Source organism: Lates calcarifer, linkage group LG9 (genome assembly GCF_001640805.2).
Source record: "Lates calcarifer isolate ASB-BC8 linkage group LG9, TLL_Latcal_v3, whole genome shotgun sequence".
In the NCBI taxonomy this organism is placed as follows: domain Eukaryota; kingdom Metazoa; phylum Chordata; class Actinopteri; family Centropomidae; genus Lates; species Lates calcarifer.
In genome coordinates this window covers 8,332,784-8,358,355 of record NC_066841.1, presented here as the reverse complement: position 1 = coordinate 8,358,355, position 25,572 = coordinate 8,332,784, and the positions used below count along the sequence as shown (strand labels likewise).

At 39.8% G+C, this 25,572-nt stretch overlaps 1 protein-coding gene across 1 annotated transcript; it reads right to left on the bottom strand.

Annotated features, from left to right (window-relative positions):
* Positions 1 to 1,822: 1,822 nt before the first annotated feature.
* Positions 1,823 to 25,032, bottom strand: atp2a2b (ATPase sarcoplasmic/endoplasmic reticulum Ca2+ transporting 2b). The gene is given in 24 exon segments (XM_018670425.2): positions 1,823 to 3,575; positions 3,724 to 3,841; positions 3,980 to 4,113; positions 4,251 to 4,336; positions 4,701 to 4,903; positions 5,002 to 5,222; positions 5,373 to 5,584; positions 5,795 to 5,918; positions 6,025 to 6,243; positions 6,348 to 6,467; positions 6,627 to 6,758; positions 6,888 to 6,990; positions 7,135 to 7,223; positions 9,755 to 9,877; positions 9,879 to 9,922; positions 10,168 to 10,309; positions 10,477 to 10,632; positions 11,090 to 11,175; positions 11,988 to 12,068; positions 18,760 to 18,898; positions 20,999 to 21,103; positions 23,811 to 23,893; positions 24,014 to 24,031; positions 24,364 to 25,032. Coding segments are annotated over 24 exon segments (3,129 nt in total). The 5' UTR covers positions 24,482 to 25,032; the 3' UTR covers positions 1,823 to 3,302.
* Between the last annotated feature and the right edge of the window lie 540 nt (positions 25,033 to 25,572).

Here is a 25,572-nt window from a genome sequence, read left to right as displayed (position 1 = left end):
GGCTGCACAGTCCCCCTCACATCAGATCACAGTTTTACAGCAGTTGATAAAGATACATGATGATGATGGTAGTAATGATGATGATAATAATAATCATAATAATAATAATGCAGAGGCAATAACAAAACAGGAGAACACTGTTGTATTGCAGGATTACCAATGAATCAAAGTAGTCTGTAGTCCTCATTGCAAAGGACTAATTCCTCAGAAAGTAAATGGTTTAGTGATCAGCCTACAGTAGTTAACAAAGGAGGGGGGAAAAAATTAAAGTAAAAAAAAAAAAAAATCATACTCAAGTAGAGCACAGTCAAGTTCAGCATGAGTCATTTCTCATTGTCTAATATTGTGCAAATTACCCAAACCATTACAATAAAAACAGTGATTTCTCAATATCTATGATATATCCATCTTAAAACCATCTTAATATGTCATCAGAGTATTATACATTAGATTCTATAAATACAAATTGCAAAGCCTACATACAGCTGAAACGCATGCATGATTTTTGTACACTGATGTACAGCTAAGACCCAGTGTTTTTAAAGATTCTCTAAGCTACCATGAGGGTTGGAAACAAATTCTTCATGCAAGAAGGGGCATTAAGGGTATTGAGAATTTCCCTGCACACAAAACTGGAAAAGTGTCATATTGATATAGCATCTGCACACAGAGGTATAAGTGTGTTAAGAAATGTGTGTGTGTTCATGTGTTGTGGCACATAGGGCCAAGGGAACTGTGTTTCCTGCCCAAACACTTTTTTTAAGTATACCCTTATGTATTTGGTCTTATTACTGTGAAAACATTCTCTCTCTCTTTTTTTTTTTTTTTTTTTTTTTGTCGGTGCACATGGTACACACACTGCTGGTCATCATGGTGTCTGAGGTGTGTGGAGTTAGAGCACACACGCTGGGATCATGGTGGGATGACTCCAGCCTTTGAGCCCACCTCTTACATTTTGTGAAGCTTTTTATGAGAGCCAACCTAAAAGGAAGAGAAAAACTATGTTAGTACAAAACACAAATTCCACGACCAGTTTGCATTTTATAATTGTGCATTTTCTACCATTTTATCGAGAGTAGGTATCGGTTTTGTGAACATAAGCAGGTGTCAGAGTGGTGAAAAGAACAGCACACAGTGACATTCACAATAGTGGCATGTGGCCAACATCCAGGGCAAGTTTCTCTGGTTTTCTCTACAGACTGGCAACCTAGAATCACTCACTAGCATACCTCAAATGGGAAGATTGACATAAAAAACTTCTCTCCATAACCATAATGCTTTTAAAGTTACATTAACATTATTTCCCAAAAAGCCTCTTGATTCCACGGTGGAGAGTAATCCAACCACATCTCTATTTCAAAAAGTGTTTTTCTAAAAAATACCTCTCTGCTGTCGTTATTAGATTCTACTGTAGTGAGGTTGTATTTAGAGTATGAAAAGACAAATGGATACTCACTCTAGTGACAGGGGGCCAATGGAAAGCATTGAGGAAGAAAGCACACAGTTGTTGTTAAGTGGAACACAAACACACAGTGCAAACAAACCCAGGCTTCTACCCCCTAAAAAACATGCTTTTTTTTTAGATGGGGGGGTTTTCTCACACTTGGAAATTTCCATATAAAAGGATGCTTGGGATTAGTGCAGTTGACTGTATGGGCTCTGATCCAACATGTATACACTACCACAAAGTATGCGATGCCCAGCACAAACTAAGACCTCTAAATATGAAAGCCTGTAAGTCAAATATACACAAGATCTGTTTTCAATGTGTTGTGAATATCTCCTTCCTGTCATGTTTGTGCCAAGAAAACTGAAGCATTCATATGTCTGAAATGATCTGTATTCAAGTATCATAATGCACATACAAAAACACTGGATATGAATATCAATAACCATTGGCCTCAGTCGTTATTAAATAAAGACAGAAAACACTTTGATTCAAAGGGTTCAAGAGTGTATTTTTCCTTTACGTAAAAAACAAAACAATATTTTGGGTTCTTATTTGCAATCCAAGTTCATTTGGAGTACTTGTATTAGCATTTTTTCTTAAGATTTTAATATTATTGTCCTTTGAATCAAACGCCATGGAGATGGTAATTAATATATATCATCCCCAACCAGTTCTGTCTCCAAAGCAAAACACAAATTAATTTAATGAATGTCAAAAAAATCAATACAAACAATATATATCCTTAAAAGTGTTAGAGTAGAGGAAGATTGTGTTCTTTGTTTTCTGCACAAGCAAATAGGGGCACACCTCAGATGTTATGCTTTAGCAAGACCATTGAGGAAAAGCATCTGGAGATGAGCAAAAAAATAAAATAAAAAATTCTTTTATCATAGTGAGGTAGCTGTGCTCTGCCCAGTGCAGAAAAACTGGCTTGTTTTCAAATCATTATAGTAAAAAAAAAAAAAAGTCCATGAAGTTAATTTATACTCTAACAATGGGTAGGGGGGACATACACAATTAAATTAGGAATGAGAAACCACATACAGTTCATGCTTGGTCACAGGACATGCGGCTTTTGTTTTTCAGGATTTTTTTTTTCTCTTTTGTTTTAAGCGGAGTATTCAAACGTTCACTCCCAAACCTTTCCCCATCCTCGTCTGCCACACGGAGGTTGTCCTCTCTGAAAGAGTTCTGAGTTTATACTGAAGACACAATGGTAAACATTAGAAAATAAATCAAGGCGGTATGTCTAAGCCACGCTGGTCAAACAATTTACAAAGCCATTTAAAAAAAATTGCATAAAATAGTGTTCATTCTCTGTACAGATCAATGAATTTCTGATATCTTAAATTTTCTTTTCATGAGGAGGGAATCTTAGCAAAACAATCTACTGGTGTTACTGTAGTGACATAAGACAAAAAGATGTTCCCAAAATAATTAAAAATATAAACCTTAAAGGCAATATTGACATTAACCAAAAAAAAAAAAAAAAAAAAAAAAAAAAAACACTGGCAACAGTATATATTCTTTCAAACCAGCAACAAAGTCCACAGCTACAGGAGTGATGGTGTTCTAACACTCGCCTTTAAAGCCTCACCCATTCACAAATCCCAACTCAAAACAGGTGACTTCTCATTGTTAACATTTTATATTATTTGTTACTTTTCATGTGTTAAAGTTGGTCCTTCTCATACACACATGGTAGGCACGCACAAGCACACACACTAACTCTACAAACGCGCACACACGCTAGCTATGCACATGTAGGAAGGCAGAGAGGGAGAGGAAAGAGTGAAGTGATGGCGGTGGGATTGGAAAGGAAATGGAAAAGTCGAGGTTGTGCTCAAGTCAGTCAGGACCAGAACATGTCGGCCATGTTAGTGTCGGAGCTGTAGATCCAGAGAACCAAGGGGAGGGAAATAGCCACGAAGGGCCAGGAGATGCCCTCCATACATGCAGACAGGGAGCAGCCCTTGGAGCTGGCAGGCTTCTCCAGGTCTTTACCGGGCTCCAGGTAGTTCCTGGCAGCAAACTTGAGAAACTCATCCAGTAGAATGACAGGCAGTGAGATCTTGAGCACCATGAGCCACTGTGTCAGATTCAGAGGGGTGATCTGGAAGATGATCTGAAAAGAAGCATGGGAGACATCAGAGTGGATCTCTAAATTAGCTTAATGTTTGGCAGAATTGTATCATGACAACACTATTTTCACTCTGCATGTTCTCACTCAACAGCAGCACATTATGTGTCAAACTAAAAGGAATATTTCTCACAGGAAGAGGCTCCACGTAGAGGATAAGGAAGTGAAGAGACATGGAGAGGCAGATGGCTCCCAGCAGCCACACGTTCTCCCAGGGAGGCATACGCAGGAGGGACTGGTTCTCTGACACACTGAGAGACAACAAGGACAAATGAGCATGTTTGTTAAAAACTCACTCAAGAGCCATTACAAGTACTCCATGTTTATTACCCCATGTAAAATAACAGTTTGTGTGTGGTTTAGCTGGAAGATGTTATGCTCACACTAACCTGTTCAGAGCATTGCACATCTCAATGGTGACCAGCACAGACAGGGCCATGGTCATAGGGTAAGGGGACTCAAACACCTTACAGTCCATATCCTGGAAGTCTGGATTCTCTGGACCACACTGCAGGAAGTGGCTCTATAAAAAGAACAAAATGTTTCAGTCACATCACCATTTTGGGGAAGAACACAACTATAAGCAGATTCATTTAGTTTAAAAAATTGTTTTTGCATTCGAGTGCATTGAATTAATAATCATATGACTGGAGGTCATACCAGCTGGTAAAAGGTAATCCTTGGTCCATCCTCAGCAGCAACAAACCACCAGGCAGCAGCACCAACAGTGGCAGCACCCACATAACCTGGTGACACAAAGTGAAAAGACACCATTCACACCTGCACACAATGACACAGATGCCTGGTCACTACAATGACAAAGATGCCTGGTTACCTAAATCTGAGAATACAGCAAACTGTGATTATATGAGTGTTTAGTGGCTTCCTACATTAACATCATGCTAATGTGGCAGATTTGAGATAACTAAAGGCTCGTTTTTGCAAAGATTAGGTGGCAGCTGATGGGTGATGCCAATACTTTTGTACCAACAAAGAAGGAAACAAAACATCAACAGCATTATTCATTAAATATAAGCTCATATTTGATGTAAATACCACATACAGCATACACACTGTCAATGAGATTTCCCTCCAAATTTCTCCACTTACATCCAATGGCTAAGTATCTGAAGAAGAGCCATCCAGAGATAAGTGGCTCACGAGCGTTGCGTGGGGGTTTGTTCATGATGTCCAAGTCTGGTGGGTTGAAGCCCAGGGCAGTTGCAGGCAAACCATCAGTCACCAGGTTGACCCAAAGCAGCTGAACAGGGATGAGAGCTTCAGGGAACCCCAGAGCTGCAGTCAGGAAGATACTACACACAAAAGAAGCAGCATGATAGATGTCAGAGGGATTGAGTTGATACAGGGAATGGAGAGTGTCTACGTAACAGTATGTATCAGTCATCCTTACCAGACAACTTCGCCCACATTTGAGGAGATGAGGTATCTGATGAACTGTTTCATGTTGTTATAAATGGCTCTGCCTTCCTCGACTGCAGCTACAATGGTGGCAAAGTTGTCATCAGCCAACACCATCTCAGAGGCGGTCTTGGCCACAGCTGTGCCTGAGCCCATGGCAATGCCAATCTCAGCCTTCTTCAGAGCAGGAGCATCATTTACTCCATCACCAGTCTGAGAGAGGGTGAAAACCAGGACAGGAAACCATAAAGGGCCTTTTCATTTTCAGTGTTTTAACTGTGCACAACTGTATTTATCTGTGCAAGAAAAAACTTATGTTTTAGAGGCAATTATCATTGGCTCAAAAGCATGTCCTTTTCGTACCATAGCTGTAATCTCATCATAGGACTGCAGGTACTCCACAATCTTGGATTTATGTGAAGGCTCAACCCGAGCAAAGCAACGGGCCTTGACCACAGCTTCTCTTTGTGCAGCAGGTGACAGATCATCAAACTCTCGACCAGTGAAAGCCATGCTGGAGACATCATCATCCTCACCAAAAATACCAATACGTCTGCAGATAGCCACCGCTGTTCCTAAAGTATAAATGAGAGTACATTCATTACTTCATAAGGCTTCCTGGAATGCAAGTGTGTAAGTATGCTGAACTAGAGTATATTTTAGCATTTTCCTCTTGTGTAGAGAGGTAAAATATTCACTTGGACTCTTGACTGAACATTCTGCAGACACTACAATGATATATGTCAAATTTTATTCTCTAAGCAGACAGGACTCTCTAAACATACCCTTGTTGTCTCCAGTGATCATAATTACTCTGATGCCTGCAAGGCGGCAGAGTCTGATAGAGGCTGCCACCTCTGCCCTGGGAGGATCCAGCATGCCAACGCAGCCAACAAATGTCAGGTCAGTCTGAATAATAAAACAAAATCACACCAGATTAGGAACCTGCAAACCAAAAGTGTGATAAAACCTTTAGCAGAATCCAGCAACCGTGTCAACCTGTCCCAGCTCTTACCTCATACTCAATAAAGCGGCTGGAGTCCTCTAATACAAGTTTGTCTTTGCTCATGGGGTTGTCTCGGGTGGCCAGAGCCAGACAGCGCAAGGTGTCCCTGCCAGTTCCATACTCCCTGATGACAGACATGAGTTTTTCCTTGATGCCAGGGGTCAACGGCACCTTGTTGCTGCCTACACGGACGTGTGTGCACCTGTCAATCACTCCCTCAGGAGCACCCTGTAAGCAGCCAAAACAGGAAAATGAGGACAAATGGAAGGACAAAATAGTGTGCACAAAAAATATTTTCAACATTCAAACCATACAGCAAGCCTCACTCATACCTTTACAAACATCTTGCCGACAGAGGTGCGGGCTTTATTAGGAGTGCAGTACACAGACATGGACTTCCGGTCTCTGGAAAATTCCAAGGTAAACTCTTTCTTCATCAGTTGCTTGATCACCTAAAGATACAATAATAGACAATTCTAATAACCACTCCCTTCTACTTTAAAGAAGAAATTTGTACACCTTTCTATATTTAGTTTGGTTCATCTTATGTGAGATAAGTATATACAGCCTGAGAACACTGTTTGTATAATTAGGAAACAAAGGTTACATACAGAATTGCAGGCATTGGCTCGCTCAATCTTGGACAGGCCTTTAACATCTGTATCAAACACGTTCATCTTCTCCACCAGGCATGAGAGAGCTGTCTCTGTGGCCTCACCCACCTTCTCATACACACCTTTGGTCTGGACAGACATACATAGAAATCTTCATCAGAAAATGTCACAAAGTGCATGTGAGGTGTTGCCATCTGTGCCATGGCGACATTCAAGGACTATGTGCCAGTTAACGTGCAAGAATGATTCACTACCAACCTCATTATAGTCCAATGAGGAATCATTACAGAGAGCACAGATAGAGGCCAGCTCCACCAAGGCATCATACTGGGAACATTTGACTGGTTTGCCATCATGGAACCTAAACAAAACAGATGTAGAAGGGGAGCAACCAGTGAGCCAACTGTGCAGACTGGTGTACATGAAAAACAACTTATATAATAATATATAATATAATAATTCCCTCCAAGTAGCATGGAATTGACTTTAAACACTGAGTACTCACACTTCTCCATCTGGGGCATACGTAGATCCTGTGACAGTGAATTCCTTCAAGGAACAGTGCTCACCCCCTGCTTGGTCAATGATAAACATCTAGAAACACAAAAAATGTAGAAACAAACTATTAGCATTTAATACTCACCCCTCACCTTCTGTCTCTGTGAGTAAATGCCTTCTGATAAAATGGAGAGGGATAAGCTGAGAGGCTGAGAGACCCTGTATCCAGCAGGTGGCAGCAGACTACCACCACAGGACAGAAACCTGATGATGAGTCCACTTGAACATAGAACACGGTATGACAATGAAATTCTGAGCCAAAGCAGACACTGAGCACTCTGGTGGGGAAGGTCCATAAATGTCATGTTACAACAAGGCAGACACGGGTTCTCATGAGCACACACTGTATAAAAGTGAATCACTCTAAGGCGGAAATAGTTTGACCTTGAGTATCCAAAACTTTGGGTAAGGAGATTTGTTATGATCTCTGGTTTATTCTGGGCTTTTATAAATTCATTTAAAAACTGTTTTAGTTTGAGATGCACATCATAGAAATTGAGTTTTGCAGAGATCAGAAACCAAGACCAAGCTTAACATGTAAGAGGAAAAAACACAAGGGGGTTTGAGGTTAGTCAACACTAAAACGGTTACCACAGCTATCAAGGGTATGTACTCACTCATTCATAACAAATTGTTACATCTTTAAAGTACCATATTAGCCCAAAATTGAGAGGGTCAGAACAGATAGACACGAGATATGAAAATACAAATATCTGAATAAAGTGAGGCGCTCGCATTATTGCTGTTCTCCACTCAGGCACCAGAAAGACTACAAAAAGCAGTGATGTCACTGGTGGTTCTACCCAAAACCCAAGAGGTAGTCAGAAATTGAATAGAAACATTCAGTCACTCAGAGCAGCTAATCATAGTGCCGCCCTGTTCGAACAGGAGCTTGGATGTTGCAGATGCGTCAAAAACAAGTTACTTGGTCAGTGATTCTCAATAGCCAAGAATAACATCCAATGGTTTTCAAAATGAAGCCTTTCAAAATTGCTAAACATAATTTTCACTAGAAAAAAAACTGTGCAGGATGAGCAAAGGAAGAGGAGACAGACAGCAGAGAGAGAGAGAGAGAGAGAGGAGAGAGAGAGAGAGAGAGAGAGAGAGAGAGAGAGAGAGAATCTTTCAACACAAGGTCAGTTATGCAACTCTACTGCTGGTTCTGCTGCAAGTGACTAACTACTGCATACTGATCAGCATGCTGCTTGAACAAGAAGGGGGAGGAGAGTGGAATGAGGAGGAAAGAAAGGAGAAGGGAAACAGAAGACCAACATGATAAAAGGCAGAGGAATAGCACTGAGAAAGGTGGAGGGACAGAGTGGGAGTGAGAAGTATGATAAACAAAAAATTATAGAGGTGCTGATGTGAACAAAGGAGCTGAGAAACAACACTAAAATTGATGGTAAATAGTTAATAGTTCACATACAAGTTATTCATGCCCATAGGGGATGAGAAAATAAATATATTACACAGCATGTACTTTTGAGTCTTATTTCGTCCTTGCCTGTGTACAACTAAATCCTTCATTATCTGCTATTGGCTATTCAACGTCAGCAGTGCTCAGAGCTCAATAAATCCTCACTGTCAGCAAAAGACTGTCAGGGCTGCTTTATTGCTCGGTGAAAAGTTTACACTTGAAAAGTTCGCACATGTCAGGAAAGTAGCCAGTCTTTGTTCTTTCCATGTATGGCAACAAAATTCTATTTATTTTTGTACATTTCTTCCATTTTTCTTCCAGTTTGAAATGACAAATTCCCTGTGCACAGCAGACCTTGTCATAGCTAACTGTACTATTTCCCTGAGGAGGATGTGACACAGGGTGCAAACACCATTTAGCGGCCATAACAACTAAAATACTAATTGTTGGGTAATATAATAATGATCATAAATATAGCTATGATATTCATTTTATCTAGTATTATGACTAGTTATCAGAGTCAGAAATCATCTTGACACTGCTTACATATATGAAGAAAACCAGATCTTAGACAGCATAAAATGTAATGATCATGAATGGTGCGTTATTTTAGTCTCATAATTGATTGTTTCTTTAATGACACATTGTATTGTTTTGTTTATATAATGGTAACTAGTTAGTACATGGGTCGGGCACTAGTTAACATTCTATTTTGAAACGCTACACAGCCAGGTACAATTCACGTTAACTATTCAGGAGAAGGCTGGGACAGCCCTGGCTGACGACACGTCTGTGTTTAAACATCAATCAATTCAAGAGGTAATGACAAAATTTTCTCTCTTGATGAAATGTTATTTAACTTTATATCTCTTCCTTGTCTCTTTTTCATGGAAATTTGTATCTTGCTTTAATTAGTTAAAGCTGTGAATTCTTTTTATTCTAACAGCAGATTTCTGACTGGTTACCTCACAGACTGATCGCCAAAGCTTGACTTCTTCAAAACCCATTTTAATCAAACGTGTATTTATTCTGTATATAGGCTGCGGTGTGTGGATATATTGTGTTTGTGTGTATATACAGATTTATGAATAAATGCATGAAATTCACAAAACTACAGGTTTCAGGTTTCTTCTGTTCACTGTTCTCTTACCCTACACACAGACATCTGGTTGGTGGTAAGCGTGCCTGTCTTGTCAGAGCAGATGACAGATGTACAGCCAAGGGTCTCCACAGAGGGCAAACTACGGACAATGGCATTCTTTTTGGCCATGCGGCCGTGTTCCTAATGCCAGGCAAGTAGTGATGACAGCAGGCAGACCTGGAGAGAAACAAAAACAGAGGAAAAGGATTAAGACATATGTGAGGGGAGATAATGGTTGCATAAAAAATGGAGACAACAATTTATATCAATTTACTCAAGCAGTGAAACTACTATCCTTTGTTTCTATAACATAAAGTATTGGAAAAACAGCCCATATTATAGGATTTACAACCAACTGTGCCAGCAGTCTGAAGTGCACCACAATATGGGAGCCTCTCAGAGCAACAAGCATGTCAGTTTACCTTCAGGAATAGCAGCAACTGCCAGAGCCACAGCAATCTTGAAGTAGTAGACAGCGCCTCGGATCCAGGAGCCTCCGTGGACAGGATCATTGAAATGTCCAATATTGATGATCCACACAGCAATGCAGATCAGTGAAATAACCTTGAATTATACAACATAAGTTTAAATTTAAAAATCATTACTGGCAATCAATTAATTAGAATTTAAATGAACATTTGAAATTTTCAGAAATAGCTGAAGTTGAACATTTTAAAGTACGAAAAGGGAAAACACAACAGTCTAAGAGAATAATAAAACTACAAAATAACCTTGGATAGTTGCTGTCCAAATTCATCCAGCTTTTGCTGCAGGGGCGTGCGCTCCTGTTCTGTGGATGCCATCTCATCTCGGATTTTGCCAATCTCTGTGTTGCCACCTGTGGCCACCACCACACCAACAGCCTTACCAGCTGCAATATTGGTGCCCTATGAAGGAGTAGTATAAAGCAAACAGTAGAAGACATTCATATTAGGCATTGAGTGTCTGGGCGTATGGGTGAAACTAGTTAAACAACTTTTCTGAGACATGTGTCACAAAGACACACACAGCAAGAATCAACACGCAGCGAGAGTGCATACAATACTTCCCTGGACAAATTTTTGCAAGCTTCCACGGCAATGTATACCAAAATTTGCCTGATGTATTTTTTGTATGTTTTGTTCATGTACAAGAAAAAAAAGCTAAAAATAATTAAATGTTTTCAAAAAGTGCTGTCATTCTAAAATAGAAAAAGTGGATGCAAGGAGGGATGGTGGAATTAAAAAAACAAAGAGGATGAGGACAGAACTTTGTTGCCTTTATAGGTGTTGTTAGATGGCAAAGATGGAAAAAAATGTGTAAAATAACACTGAACTGCTGAAAATGGTCTTGTGAGTCACTCACAGAGAAGAGCATGTTCTTCTTGTCTTGGTTGACAGCACGCGGGTCAGGCACTGGGTCAGTGTGTTTGATCACAGACACAGACTCTCCTGCAGAAGAGGAAACAAAACACATGAGAGAGGTTGGCGGTAAGCAGTGGGTGAGTTCTTACGCAGGAGGGCAAAGTGGTAGTTGTGATGCTTGGCTGACACTTTGGGCAGATATGTGAGGAAAAGGCTTTGCAGCTGACTGAACAGGCCTGACACTTATCAAATGCTTACACTGCCACTGCCTTTCATATCCTGTATCTGATGGTGTGCTTCCACTGTGTGTGTTTGTGCGTGTAATCAACTGTGCAAGGTCTGCACTGTTCTGACAGAGTAAGGCAAGGAGCATTTGACAGGCGGTATGGCCATGAATGGGGAAAGGAAGAGAGGAGAAAAATAGCTGAAACACTAAAATATCCCATGGAATTTGCTACCAATTAAGGCAGCAGAGCAAGACAAGAGATTTAAGGACTTGATTCACATAAACCTCTCGTGCATTATCCATCCTTCAGTATTCTCCCCTTATTTTCCATCTACCTCGCTGCCCAATTATCCATCCATAGATTTGTTTATCTTACTTTTCCTTTCATCTACATCATCTTTTTGTTTAGGTATTGACTGGACAGCTGTGACTACAGAGTGTAATGGGGGCATGTGCATCAAAAGGAGGCAGAAACATATCCTTATTATACTGTGTCTGGGTTGATCAGAGGAGGTGAGTTGTCGTAAAGGCAGGCCAAGAGATAAAGTACGAGTAATATATGTCTATAAGGGAACCTTAAAGGACAGTGTTAGGTAAACATACATTTGAATAATTATGAATAACGGGTTAGATGGAAACATGAAGGCTGTAAGCAATTTAGAAACAGTTTTACCTGTGAGAATTGATTGGTCTACTCTTAGTGTGGTTGACTTGATAGAAGACAGCCTGATGTCTGCAGGCACTTTATCACCAACTGTGAACAGAAACAGCATTTAAGGACCTCTTCACAACTTAAAAGCATCTGTAAATGGCACTGACCACAGGTAGATGGATACTTTGTGTGAGTTGTCTTTGAAAGTGTACAAACACAACTGTTAAGCAGAGTGGTGTCATGTAAATGTACCGCATGTAAAAATAAACCTAAAATTAGAGCACTGTACAATGAAAAGAGAAAATACAATAAAGATAAAAGCAATAAACAAACAAATCGCCACACACAGACACTTAAGTCTTGGAAATAAAATCAACTGCTGTGTTATCCCCGCTCATGACCCTTGGGACTAATAAAATAATCAAACTCAAGTTATTTGTTGGGGAGAGGCTGAGAGAGAGTCATGCATTCAAAAATTATTAATGTTCCACTCATCCCCTGCACAGGACGCAAATAGATTGCTGCTCATTCTTTCCACTAACAAAAGGCTTTAGCTATCTCCAGTAAAACAAATGTAAAACGGAGATGTACACCAGATTCCAAACAAGTGTTTCCTTTGCACAAAAAGGGTAAGTATCATTAAAGCCAGGGTCTTTAATAGTTTCGCTGAAAGGGGTTTGACTCCTTTGTATGGTTTCAGATGCAACGTGGGTTTGATCTGGGCAGATAAAAAGTGCTGATAATGAACCTTTCAACTTTGGTTGGTTTGGTTTGATTGAAGAAAAAAATATTTAAAAGTCAGACTATATTCTGCACTAACATGCACATCTGCTTTTTCCATTACAAAGCACTGTGGAATGAGACGGAAATACAAACATGCAACATGGTCATTCTTAAAAGGTAAGATCCATGATTAAGAATCAGAAAGTATTACCTAAGAAAATGTTTTTAAAAGGAGTCTGAAATACATTAGTATTTAGGTGTTAAGTATTTAAGTCTTGTAATGATTATGTTCCCTGTGTAATACTGTACTATTACAGTAAGACTATGGACCAGCTATGGGTTTCCATAGCACCCTAAATTGATGGCTGACGTTTTAATTAAATTCTAAAGCACAATGGAAAATACCAGTGTTGCACCAAAAAGAAATGTTACTTTCAGCTTACAGTAAGACATCACACAGCTTGAAAGGGTGAGGGTAAAAAGCAATATAAAGCAATGACCCAGAGGCTCTTAAGAGATCCCTCTCTGGACAGTGGTGACAGACATGTAAACCAACCCGTGGGCCTCTGCAGTGCCCTTCTCAGCAGAGAGGAAGAGATGGGGGAAGGAGGAGAGGAGAGAATGGGAAGAGGGATCAGATGAGTCCTGCAAAACACACGTCCAAAAATGGGAAAACTATTTTGATCAGTTGCAAACATGTGCTGTTGGATGTGGGGGAGGGGGAATGATAAAAAACTTCTGATTTGAGCGAGGAGAACCCACTTCACGTCATGTGAATTGAAATAGAAACAGTATGATGTATCCTTGTGTATAGATGTTCATTCATTCCCACCATTCTCATGTGTTTGTGACCACTTTCAACCATTAATATAGAGACTTGAGTGAGGAAATTTGACACAACCAATAAAACAAACACATCACCGTATTGTTTCATAATTTAAACAAAAATTTTAAAATCTGCCTTATTACTGCAACATGTGGTAATGCTGAGCTCATGGTGAGTGATAATGCCTCTGGACTCTACCAGCTGCACTACCAAATTTGGTCGTACAGTTGAATGCAGGCTGTCAAAACCACTTCATCATCACCTGTCTGCCTTCAAACTAGATCCCCCTTTAACACACAGTAGATAGCAGAGGAGATGAACAAGCATAGGATGAGGGAGGACACAAAGGAGATAAAGAACTGCAGTCGCTGGAATTATTAAAGACTCAAAGCCCTGTGGGAAGGTTGCTCCAAATAGTCACTAATTAAAAAACCTGTCTACCTTGAAGTAATAGTGGAACACATCCCTATTTACCACCCATCAGTGTATACTGGAAATAAGGTCAGAACATAGTTTGGCAGCAAGAAGACATTTTTATTCTTAATATCAATGCTATTAAAATTAAACTTACTTTTTCTGTAATGAACCTATTATGTTTGAAACAGCAAATCAAACATTGGTCAGTAACAATTAAATAGATAAGCATAAGATGCAATAATTAATGCATCTGAAATTACTGTTACTGTTTATCAATTTTGTTACAAATCATTTTAACAAAATAAATGAATCCAGTTATTTTTGAAATTATGTACAGACATTTGCTGTAGTGCCCCAGAATTTGCAGCTGTTTCAACTTAGAGTGACATTATCTCTCCTTTCATCTTACAGACCATGCTCTTTTTAGCTCTTATTTTTCTGGGAAAGAATGGACAGCCTCCGGGATAGGGACCTTTCCTTCTCCCATGTGAACAAAGGATTTTATCTGTGTTATCTGTTCCCTTGAGTGAGGGACAAAAGTCAGGCTGCATAAACTTAAGTGATAAAACCCCATCAGCTTGTCAAGACCCAAGTCACCTTCATACCCTGTCCATGGTCTGTATCTCCACTTTTTGCCCCTTATCCCAGCAATGGTCCAAACACCTACCCCAACGTGACTGAGTGAAGGCTCAACTCTTATGTTGAATCTCAGCAAATGTCTATCTATCTATCCCATATAACAAAGTCTACTCTAGTCAACTCAATGCCACACCATAGAACGGGACACTGCATTTTAAATATGAATAGCAGAGATACTCTAATACAGCACCTAATTATTCGTCATGGGGGGTCCAAGGAAACTTTAGAGATCTTAAGGCAGCTGTATATTTTCTCTCCCAGTGACTGAGGCTCCCTGATGTGCTAGCACGTAGGCTTGCAGCATTCTGGGAGGTTTCATGAGGTCCTACAACCCTCAAGGGACCCCCCCCTCCCCCTTTTATGAACAGAAAAAAATCACAAGACCAAACTCATTCACAAACATATATGACACTGTGTATACCATATAATTTCTCTCTGTTGTAGTAATAATAGAGCAATAACTGAGTTGAACACGTGAAAGGCAGAAGAACCTGGAACAGGCAGGGAAAAATAACATGGGTGTTGACAATAGACAGACTATCCTACACTCTTAAACATAGGAGAGGAAACCTGGCCATGTGGCCATCTGGAGCACAAATTATTTATCGGATTGAATCTGCACCCTTTCTAAACATTAGTAGAGGTAACGTTAGAAGGAGCCAACCTACCCCCAGGGCAGGACAAACCACAAGATAAAACCACAAGCCAGGAAGAACAGGGCTGATCAGTCTAACATATAATACACATCTGAGTTACATATAACCAGCAAGAGTAAACTGAAGGGAGAGAAAGTGGGAAAGAAAGGACATGCTTTTATTCCTTTATGGACAGGATGTTGATGCTACAAGGGTCAAGGCCATCACTTTGGGAACTACAAACCTCTTGTCAAACAAGGCACTGGAAGCTGTTCCAAAAGCAAGTCAGAAGAGAGCAAAGAAGCAATGAATTGTCACTGTTGCCTCAGTAGAGTGATGACAGTAAATAAAACCCATAGACTCACTTAGGGTTTTAAATGCAACAGTGAAGAGACCAAACAGTATATGAATGCCTCAACTGAGAGACAGTGAGTCATTATGATGTGGGCAACACAAGTCAGAAACTGAAGGTATAACTTTAGACAAACAGGAAAGAACCCTTGCTCTGACATGAGATGATTTGTCAAAAAGTGATAAAATTTGTAACAGAAAAAAGAATGTCCATGGCTTATGCAAGCAACTTAAGAGGTAAATGGTGACATCATGATACTGTCATATGGAATGGTATGAGGTTCCTGCATGGCCAGATAAGTGAAGTAACCCTTTCTGACATTCAGTGCTCAGAAATTTTTGCATCAAATGAATATTGAACATATGAACACAAGACAGAAGTAGAACTTTAAAAAGACAGTTCATGAGATTGTGTAAGGTGCTGTTGTAAGGCGTACATTAAGAAACAAAAAGATAACACACTGGTGGAGCATGGGTGAATTTAATTTAGGTCCATTTAAATCCAAGATTATGCATAATTTCTTTCATAGCAGAGAAAGAGACAGAGAAGGCAGGGGAGAGAGAGGGCATGATATGCAGGAAAGGGCCCAAGCTGGATTCAAAGGCTGCTGTGGTAAGGACTCAACTTAGGTGACCACTTGCTGGAGCTGGCAGCTCAGACCTCTGCCACTAATAGAAAAGCAGGCAGGTGTGTCACTTGATGCTCTGCCCACAAAGACAGACAAAAGCAAACTGTGGTCAATGACACCCAATTCATACTGCAGCAGAACAAACTGTCTGTGCAACACAGCCAAAACACCGAGATGTGACAAGTAAGCAAATACTGTAAGGAAAATATGTTGCAGGATAAAGTCTTTGTTTGCACATCAGACAAGAGGGTGCATGTCTTCTGGATGGTTGAGATAGCAGGTTTTTTTTATATCTGTCTCACTCTTCACTGTGTCCAAAGACAGGACTGAAAGAAGCTAATTACCAACAGAGTAATTCACACACCGAGCACACAGTTCCACTAACCGCTTAACAACAATTGCTCTGATGGAGTATCTGAGCTGGTGATGGCAAAATTATCAGAGTGCTAGATCTAAAAGTACTCCAAGGATATAAACCATATGCCTGGTCTGACAAGACACTTTGCAGCCTGGCATTATACTCATACATCATCAGCCCTCACGCTGTAACTTGCTGGTCAACCAGTTGGTTCCCCTACCATGGCTAAGACAAACACACACACACACTTAGCTCTTTGGCTAAGTAAACATAACTCTGGAAGCTCATGTAGATACTGCTCATTTCACTTTGTGACAGATTCATACTGTGCAACTGTTAATCAATTCCATCCTCATTACTTATGTGACCTCAGAGGGCCATCTATCAGGTTTAAGACCATATTCGCACAAACTGCTTGCTACTGCAGACAGTAAATCACATGCTGCAACTGTGTGTATAAACCATGCAGAGAGGTTTGTTTGATTCAGATACTGTCCAGTTAAAATATTAAAGTACAGTAAATGACCTATGTGACTCTGAATGTGGCAGGACAGTGGTTCTATTTAAATTATAACATAAGACAATGTCTGAAGCGTTCACAAGAAGAGAAGCAGTGTAGCTGAAATTCAGTCCTGTTAGTGGGGGAACAAGAGGAGGAGGCTTTGGTGGCCATGTGAGATTGGAAAACTGAAGCATTAAAGCTGAGCATCATCTGAAGCTGATATCAGGATCCTGACAGTAGTGCTGGGCACTGTTCTTGATAATCTGTTTTTTATTGGTTCTGATTCCATTTTCAATTCTTGTCTAACCCCAGTTCAGATTCTTGAAACCAAAACATGCTGACTGGGAAAAAGAAATTTAATTTGAATAGATGAAGTCTGCCAAAAATCAAACTGCCAAATACAATAAAGGTACTTTGTGAGTCTTTTGGTAAAGATAAAACAAAAAATATTCCCATTTTGCCATGTATAAGTTCACTGTTGAGTGTTTTGTATTGGTTCTTACTTGAGCTGAAAGTACTTGCATTACTTGCTGCAATGTTATACCACGCTGTAGTCAAAGCTTTTTCATGTTAGACAGGCTTCCTCTATTATTTTTGTACAGTAATTATATTTTTTTGTGATGCTTAACTTATGGGGTAGCTCCAGTCTGCCATACTGTAAACAGTATATGTTTGTAACTTGTGATGCAGACAGAAGCACAGTAGGTCCTTGTTTTAGAGAGGCTTTAATCTGTCATTTATTGTCATTTGTTTGAGGCTGATGGTACAACCATGGTTTAGATCTCACTGATGCCTCATGTCTTCATTTTAACAAATAAGAAGGTTCTATCTCACATGATAACTTTGTCTTAAATTACTCCTGCACTAGTATTCTCAAAAAAAGTTACTACAAGAATCACTTTAGCTTGCTTAGCTTATACTGGAAATATTTATTGTTCAAGTTCCATTTTTGTGTCACGAAATGTAATACAGCGATGCCTCTTGTCCATGAGCCCTTCTATAGGCTAAACACAAAATTAGAAAAAGATAATACACAAATCTTTTTTCTGACCGTTTTCTTCTAACCATAGCTTTGTGACTGGGAAAATGGAAAGCTACATCATTAACAGAAACAGAGAAGAATGAGTGAAAGACAACAAAAAATGTAAGAGAGATCAGAGACAGGAAGAAGACCTGTGAAAAAGACTGATCAGTAAGAAAGCACAAAAAACAGGAGAAATGAAGAGCAGTGACGCAAAAGGCATAAACACATGTGGCCCAGTCCAAGTTGAGGTTAGCCAAGAAATGTTCAGGAACAGATTGGATCCCTGCTCTTGTGTTGCATAACTGCTTTACTTACTCGGTGCTACCATTATTCTGAAATTGTCAAGGGAAATGAACGGAATGAGAGATCAGCTGTGTGTGTGTGTGTGTTTAAACTGTGTAAAGAGTACGTCATAACACTGTTGATGATGTTTACAGAAGTGATGACCGATGTTATGCGTACATCTCTTACAGTCAGTGGCATCTGTGTGTTGAATTACATCTATTCAACAGGGAAAAAGCAGTAATCTATAGTTAAACAGAGGTTTCTTCTATCATAATCTTAAATGTGACATCTTCAGCTGATTATTACCTTTTACCTATCATGTTAACTTCCGACTGAGCATGAACATTCAGAGTATTAGAATACTTTCAGCCTGACTAGTGCATACCTAATATTTTTCATCTTACCTGCCACCTCCACGATGTCCCCAGGCACAATGTCCCGGGCCTTGATCCGCTGGACGCTCTTCCTGTCCTGGCGGTATACCTTCCCCATCTCTGGCTCATACTCCTTAAGTGCTTCAATGGCATTTTCAGCATTTCGCTCCTGAATAGCAGAAACAGGATTAAGGTTTAAAATTTGTTAATTCCATGCAGACACAAAGCATAACACAGAGACTAGATGAGAAAAAAGATGGAAACAAAGTGTCTTTCTCAGAAATGCTGTTACAGCTAAAATACAGTTATTCAAAATAGACTGATGTGAGTGAACTTTGCCTAATCTTTACATAAGCGACAAATAAAAATAAACAAAGTGCACATCTTTTTTAGGACAGTGGAGCAAACTCATGTAAACTGGGACATGAAACAAAAAGCTAAGAGCTGAAAAAAAGAAAGAAAAAAAAAAGGAAGAGAGCTTCCCATCCCATAACATGAGACTACAATGTCACTCTTTCCCTGGTTCCTCCAAATGTTCCCTTCTTGCCTGCTCAGTTTGTTCCTAAATCATTCTTCACTTGCACTTTTTAGTGCTGACTTTTCCTTGTCTGACTGCTCTCAGACTGGACAGGTTTAGTGGCAGCTCTCAGCCACTCAGGCAGGCAGCACTCACCTAGACATGGCAAGACAGGGTACACGACCCCAGGACCTCATGGTCTTTTTAAGGGGTAGCACAGGGACACAAAGCTATTAAAATGGCTACGAGCAAAGGTGAGGGTTTACAAGGTTAAAGGAAGCTAGATATGGCATGCAAAACTACAGTTGTTTTTAATTCAAAGGAAAGCTATCCTGATTTCAAAACTGGTAGGACCATGTCAGAAAAAGCAGCAGATAACTGAACCACCACTGCATCATTCATACAGGCTTTGCATAAACAAAGGCAAACAACCAGCTGCTCAACGACTCCCCATTTACACAGGCCTCAGCAGGACCTTCAACAAGCATTTATTTTACAAGAAAATCCCACAGAGACCCACCCAACATATTAGGTGGCTTCTTTGACCAAATACACCAAGTATGTGTGATTTACAGTCATGGAGATTGTGCTTCAAATAAGTTTATTAGACATTTATCTCAGGAAATACTTGCACAAGCAGAGATGAACCTTTGATGAACAATAAGAAAAATAATCAAAATGTGCAGCCCCTGATCTTCTGGGAGAATGAAATCTCTGTGTCTTAACACATGTAAGGCCTTCTAGAAACTAATTTAATCCCTATTCATTATTGAAAAAAGTTTTAATATGACTTAACTGTGGTTTCTCTTATAGTAATAGAAAAATGATAAGGCATCACATCAGGATCCACATTCCCCAGTCTCACAAAAAAACGTTTTACAATAAGGAATTGGTGCAGAGGGCTATGTTTACTCCAAGACAGCCAGAAATACCAGTGAACCATGTCTACTTGGCACGTGTTCATCACAGTATTGTTAGGATGTCACACTTGGGACATCCCAAGTATACAGCCAATCAAATGCACCCTGGGTGGTTTTTAATCTAGACCTATAATTCACAAGGTGGGTGCAAGCAATCAGTGCACCTATCTATCCTAATGAACTCAAGGGCAACATGCTGTTTTCTGGGCCATTTTGAATTTGTTTTAAATGGATGCCAGTCTAAAAAACTGAAGATAATTAGTTCTTCTGTGTGTCCAGATGAGTGCCTCCATCCACAACTGTTGCTGCCTTTGCTTCCTGCTTATAATTAAGGTGTATGTTGACAAATCAACCCTGCCTCTCAAAGGAACTGACACTGTAATTCCTAAAGGGAAAGCCAGGGCTCAGTGGGCACATATGAACATAGAGGTATAGAAATACCTCCTCACAAGCAGCATTTGCAACAATTGCATTTTTTCACTCTCACAGACCAAATGTTGTCCTAGCTAGGTTTTCTTTGAAAAGGTAGGTTAACGAATGTGGGTCAGAATATATCAACTGAGGGGGAAGTGGAGCAGGCCAGGCTTCCATTGTGACTGTGTTTTTATCCTGAGGGTTTGATAGGATGTGCGCTGTATCCTTGGCCTGAATTGAAGATGTTACATTTTGAATTTCTGTCTTTCATGATGAAAAAGTTAATCATAAGCTTTTCTATTCCATGGTTCTTTTCATGGCAATAGTAACTCAATTCAGTAAAACTCCTATTCAGCCTGTACATTCCCAACACACATTTAACAACTATGAAACTGGAAGAAAAGCTTAAAGTCTTTACCTGCCAGACTCCTACAATGGCATTTGCTATGAGAATAAGTAGAATAACAAAAGGCTCCACAAAGGCTGTAACGGTTTCTTCTCCCTCTTCAAACCAGGCCAGCACCTAAACACAAAACATAGAAACAGAAATTAACAGTTAGATACAAACAACAATTAATGCTATGTGAGTGTGAGATACTGGGAGCACTACAGCCCAAACCTAGGATAACACTGTCTTAACTGAGTAAGTTAAGACAGTAAGTGAGAATTGTAGAGCCCAATTTCCATGAAATATGATATTCTAGCTACTGAATGAGAACATACAAGATTTTCAAAATCACCACAATATGTAAGAGATAATATCAGTCCAATGTGGCCAACCACTTTACGTCATCCACATGAATGGAACAAACAAGAGGTAGAAAGGTCAAAGCTATTTTCAATTAATTGTGTATTTAGTTCTCCAAGTGTAGTTTGTCTCCAGCCCTGTCTGGCACTATATCCGACAATTTTTTTGAACAAATATATTACAGAACAACTCAAAATTAGTAGGAGTTCATTCACTTCTGCAGGATTCTAAGTCAAATCATGATAAAAACTGACTGTGCTCTGTAGTTCGCAGACAACAATGTAAGTACAGTGTAGTAAAGCATTACATAATGTAACAGGCTGAACTATCATTTTTGCAGTGAAGCTAGAGGAGTTGTGTACACAATAATACAAGCTTCAGGCTGCTCCAATTCTAATGCACAGGTACTTCTATTAGTATTTTCACATAGCCATTGCCACTCACTTGCTGGACAATGGTGATTAGCAGGCAGGAAAATGGTACTCACTTTTACAAATTTGGCATCATGATTTTCAGCATCCAACAATCATTTAATAATTTATAATAAATATCAGGCCAGCCTCTGCCAGTATTGCAGAAACTGGGCAGTGTTAGAAAGTCATGTCAGAAAGACTGATAGTGTAGTAACCACTTTCTCCTCCTTTAGAATCTGTGCCAGGAGTGAACTGTGTCAAACGAAATGCCAACAGCCCCCCCACCCCCACCCCCTCTTCTGCTCCAACCTACTCAAGAGTGGCCAATCAAATGTCAAATTCAATTCTAAGTGTCTATCAAACTAAATAATTTATGTTATACCCATCAGATCCTGAGTGACTGAATATAAAGTCCAAACAAATGTTTGTATATACCTTTGTAGTTGAAATCTAGTCATGTTGAAATAAATGTAAACGTGTCTGCATGTCCTCGTGTGATTGAGAGTGTGTTGCTTACTACAGCCATTGATTTATAAGCTTTGTAACCATAGCTGGCTGTCATTGCCATGCCTGGGTGACTCAGCCAGTGGGCCAACAGCCAATGCTAGAGTAAAAACAGGGCCACAGGAGAGTGAACCTGACACTGTGTCACATAAACTACATTTGCCACTCACTGGTGACAAAAACACAAGCACCACAAATTATGTCATTTATGGAACTGTCATGTTGTATTCACAATAACAACATGAACACCGGTCATCAAAGTAATGTTGAGACTCATAATAGAGTTTTAGTCATCTCTAGAGTGCAGTGGCAAATAATCGTCAGGAAATTCAATCATCAGAGATATATGGACTTCTCAGGTGTCCGTCGCTTTCACTCTTTAACGACCAGACACATAGCATGCTGCTCATTCCAACCACAAGCCAAATAAACATTGAACATGTTAAACTGACATAATGATCTGTCCCATGCCAGCGTTTCTTTTTAACAGTGGACTTCCTTTACTGTTGACATGTCTAAATGATGTCTATGAAACAACAGACTCAAAAAGGCTGCAATGACTTCGCTTCAGGAGGAAAAGCATGGATACACTGATATATAATACATTAAGACAGAATCAGAAAGAAAAACGTTCATCTGGGTTGTGTCACCAGACAGATTCTGGGCACCTTTCTTCTCCACTTTGAACAACATTCTTGCTAAGCTGCGATCTGCACTAAAAAGAACTAGGCTGATAGAGCTGTACGGAGAAAATACAAAAAATAATAATAAAATAAAATAATAATAATAATAATAAAAAAATACTGGACTCATCACTGTAGAGGTGAAAAGAAAGATGATGGTGGAGATGAACACAGACTATGTTCAACTGGCAGAAGGCCAGGTTTTACTATTTTTTCCCCTCCACACTGAATATTCTATCTTGTAGGAAATGAAGCAGCTCCTCTATTTGAGATCTCAGTACTCTAGTACTAAAATACCTTTTCGATACACAACTTATCTTGACTGTTGAATGCACCCCCTCACAACCTGCTCACAGATTTTTACTACTACTCATGTTGACAACATAGCAAAGGAAGTATAGCGCTTAGCTTTACACAAGTGTGCAAATCAAATATGAGCAACTGAATTTGTTTTGCTAAGACACCTCTGTCTCTTACATATCAGTGGAATGAACACTATCATAAACCCTGCATTAAAAACATGGCCAAGGAAGATACTGCTTAAAACGTAGCATGTGAAAAATGTGCTTGAAAGGTACCAAATTAGTATGAACCAACCGAAGTGATGTTTGTGTACTGGTTAAGGAAGACCAGTATCCTGCCATTATATTAGTCCAAGATATTTTAGGCTGATTTTGAAAACTTTTCATGGATTTTTACTACTACTTCATATTAACACAGTAAAGGAAGAACAGCACTTAATTCTATACAAGGGCACAAGTTAAACACAAGCTACTGAGTTTGTTTTATTAGAACTAGCTCTATTGCTTACATATCAGCTGAATGAACACTGAACAAGCCACTAGTACACATGCATTATACAGGTACATGTATTATACTTACAAAGGATATGCAAGCAGCGAGTAAAAGGATCCTCACAAGCAAGTCTTCAAATTGTTCAATCACCAGTTCCCAAAGGGATTTACCTGAAAGACAAAAGTTTAATTCATAAGAAATAATACTACTACCAATTTTCTCCCTTGATAAAAAATGAGAGACAGACAAAATTCATAAACAGGATACACCTTGTATATATGTCCACTCACCCTCCTCAGCTGGCAGTTCTGCAGATCACCCCATTCAGACCACAGCCAAAAAAAGAGATGAACAGGCAGTTAATAAAATGTCAGCACTTGATATACAAAATGGCATGGTGCTGTAGCAGTAGTGAAGCACAATTACAGATACATAATATAATGGAGAAGGATAGTGTGTTGAGTACTAACTGAGTCACAGAAGAGATGCTTCCCAATATTACACCATACAAATCGTGACGTCAACAACCTTTCATTTTGCTCGTCCGTTAAAAATCGGGAGCCATGGCCCATACATACATGACACCGGGGGCAGTACAGCTACTTGTTTTTTGATAGAGTGACATTATCCAGCTCCTTACCGTTTGGTCCATATCGTTCCCGTTGTTTCTTCACTTGCTCTAAGCTCAGACCCGTGCTTTCATTCACGTTAAAAAAGCTGTAAACTTCTTCAACCGTCTTTGTGTGTGCGTTGTCCATGGTGAACGGCCACTTGAGGACACCGCTTGTTTCGCCCTTACTGGTCCCAACCTCGACCTGTCACGGTTTCCCTACTCCTTTGGTGTCACCCCGTGATTTAAAACTAAAACACCTGAAAATATTCGAGCGGGAGCCCACGGCGTTTGCTGTTACCGGCTAGGTAGCTGTAACACAGGACAGCGCGGCGTGCAGGTGTCTGGCGAGAGTGGACGAATTAGCGGCTTCTGAGCTAACGGTAGCTAACAGGCTAAAGCTAGCTAACTGTTGGGCTTCTTTGGCTCTGCTTGAATTCGCCGGCTGCGCTCCGCTAGCTTTCCCGTGAGACCTCGGACAAATAATTCATATCAACATCGCAGTCTCAGTTTGCTGTTTAAATGTGTTCCTCTTCTTTTAAAACAGCGAATTCCGGACTCAAGCTACCCAAAAAGATGGTTTAAACATGTGGCTGAGTTGCAGCTCGGCTCTCTTCACCCGCTCTGCCTGTGTATTGCGGAATCACCAGCGTCCTCATCGGCACCAATCGCGTTTGTCCGCTGCAGTTCTCGCGTACGTCGAATGCGGTGTTCAGTGTCCGCATGTGGAACCATCTCATTGGTTGGACACACCGGAAATCCTCCTCTCTCTCTTTCTGTCTCTACAACGATAGTGTGCGTGCGTGTGTGCGTGCGTGCGTGTGTGGGGCCATACATTTCCGTGAACAACATTTACTCTTTTATATTTTCTATACAATTTCCAAGTATTAACCAAAGCAAAGTATGCCATCGTGTTGTATGCCGTCTCTGAATGTGTTATAACTATAAAAGATTATGGTGATATAGACTAAGTTCATTTCTAAATTAGGCTATATATTTGGCGAAATAATGACTTATCACCATCGTCAAAATATTTCTGCTCTGCTCCTTTTCAAGAAATTTTAGAGGTAAGCGCTGTCATAAACAAGATCAAGTAAGTGTCTTTTTTTTTTAGATACATACAATCTATCATGAGAAAATTTTAAAATTTAAACGAGACAAACAAATCAAAGATCAGACTTAGGACTGAGTATAAATAGAAACTGATGTGATCATGTGTAGTTCTTATGTTGATGGGAG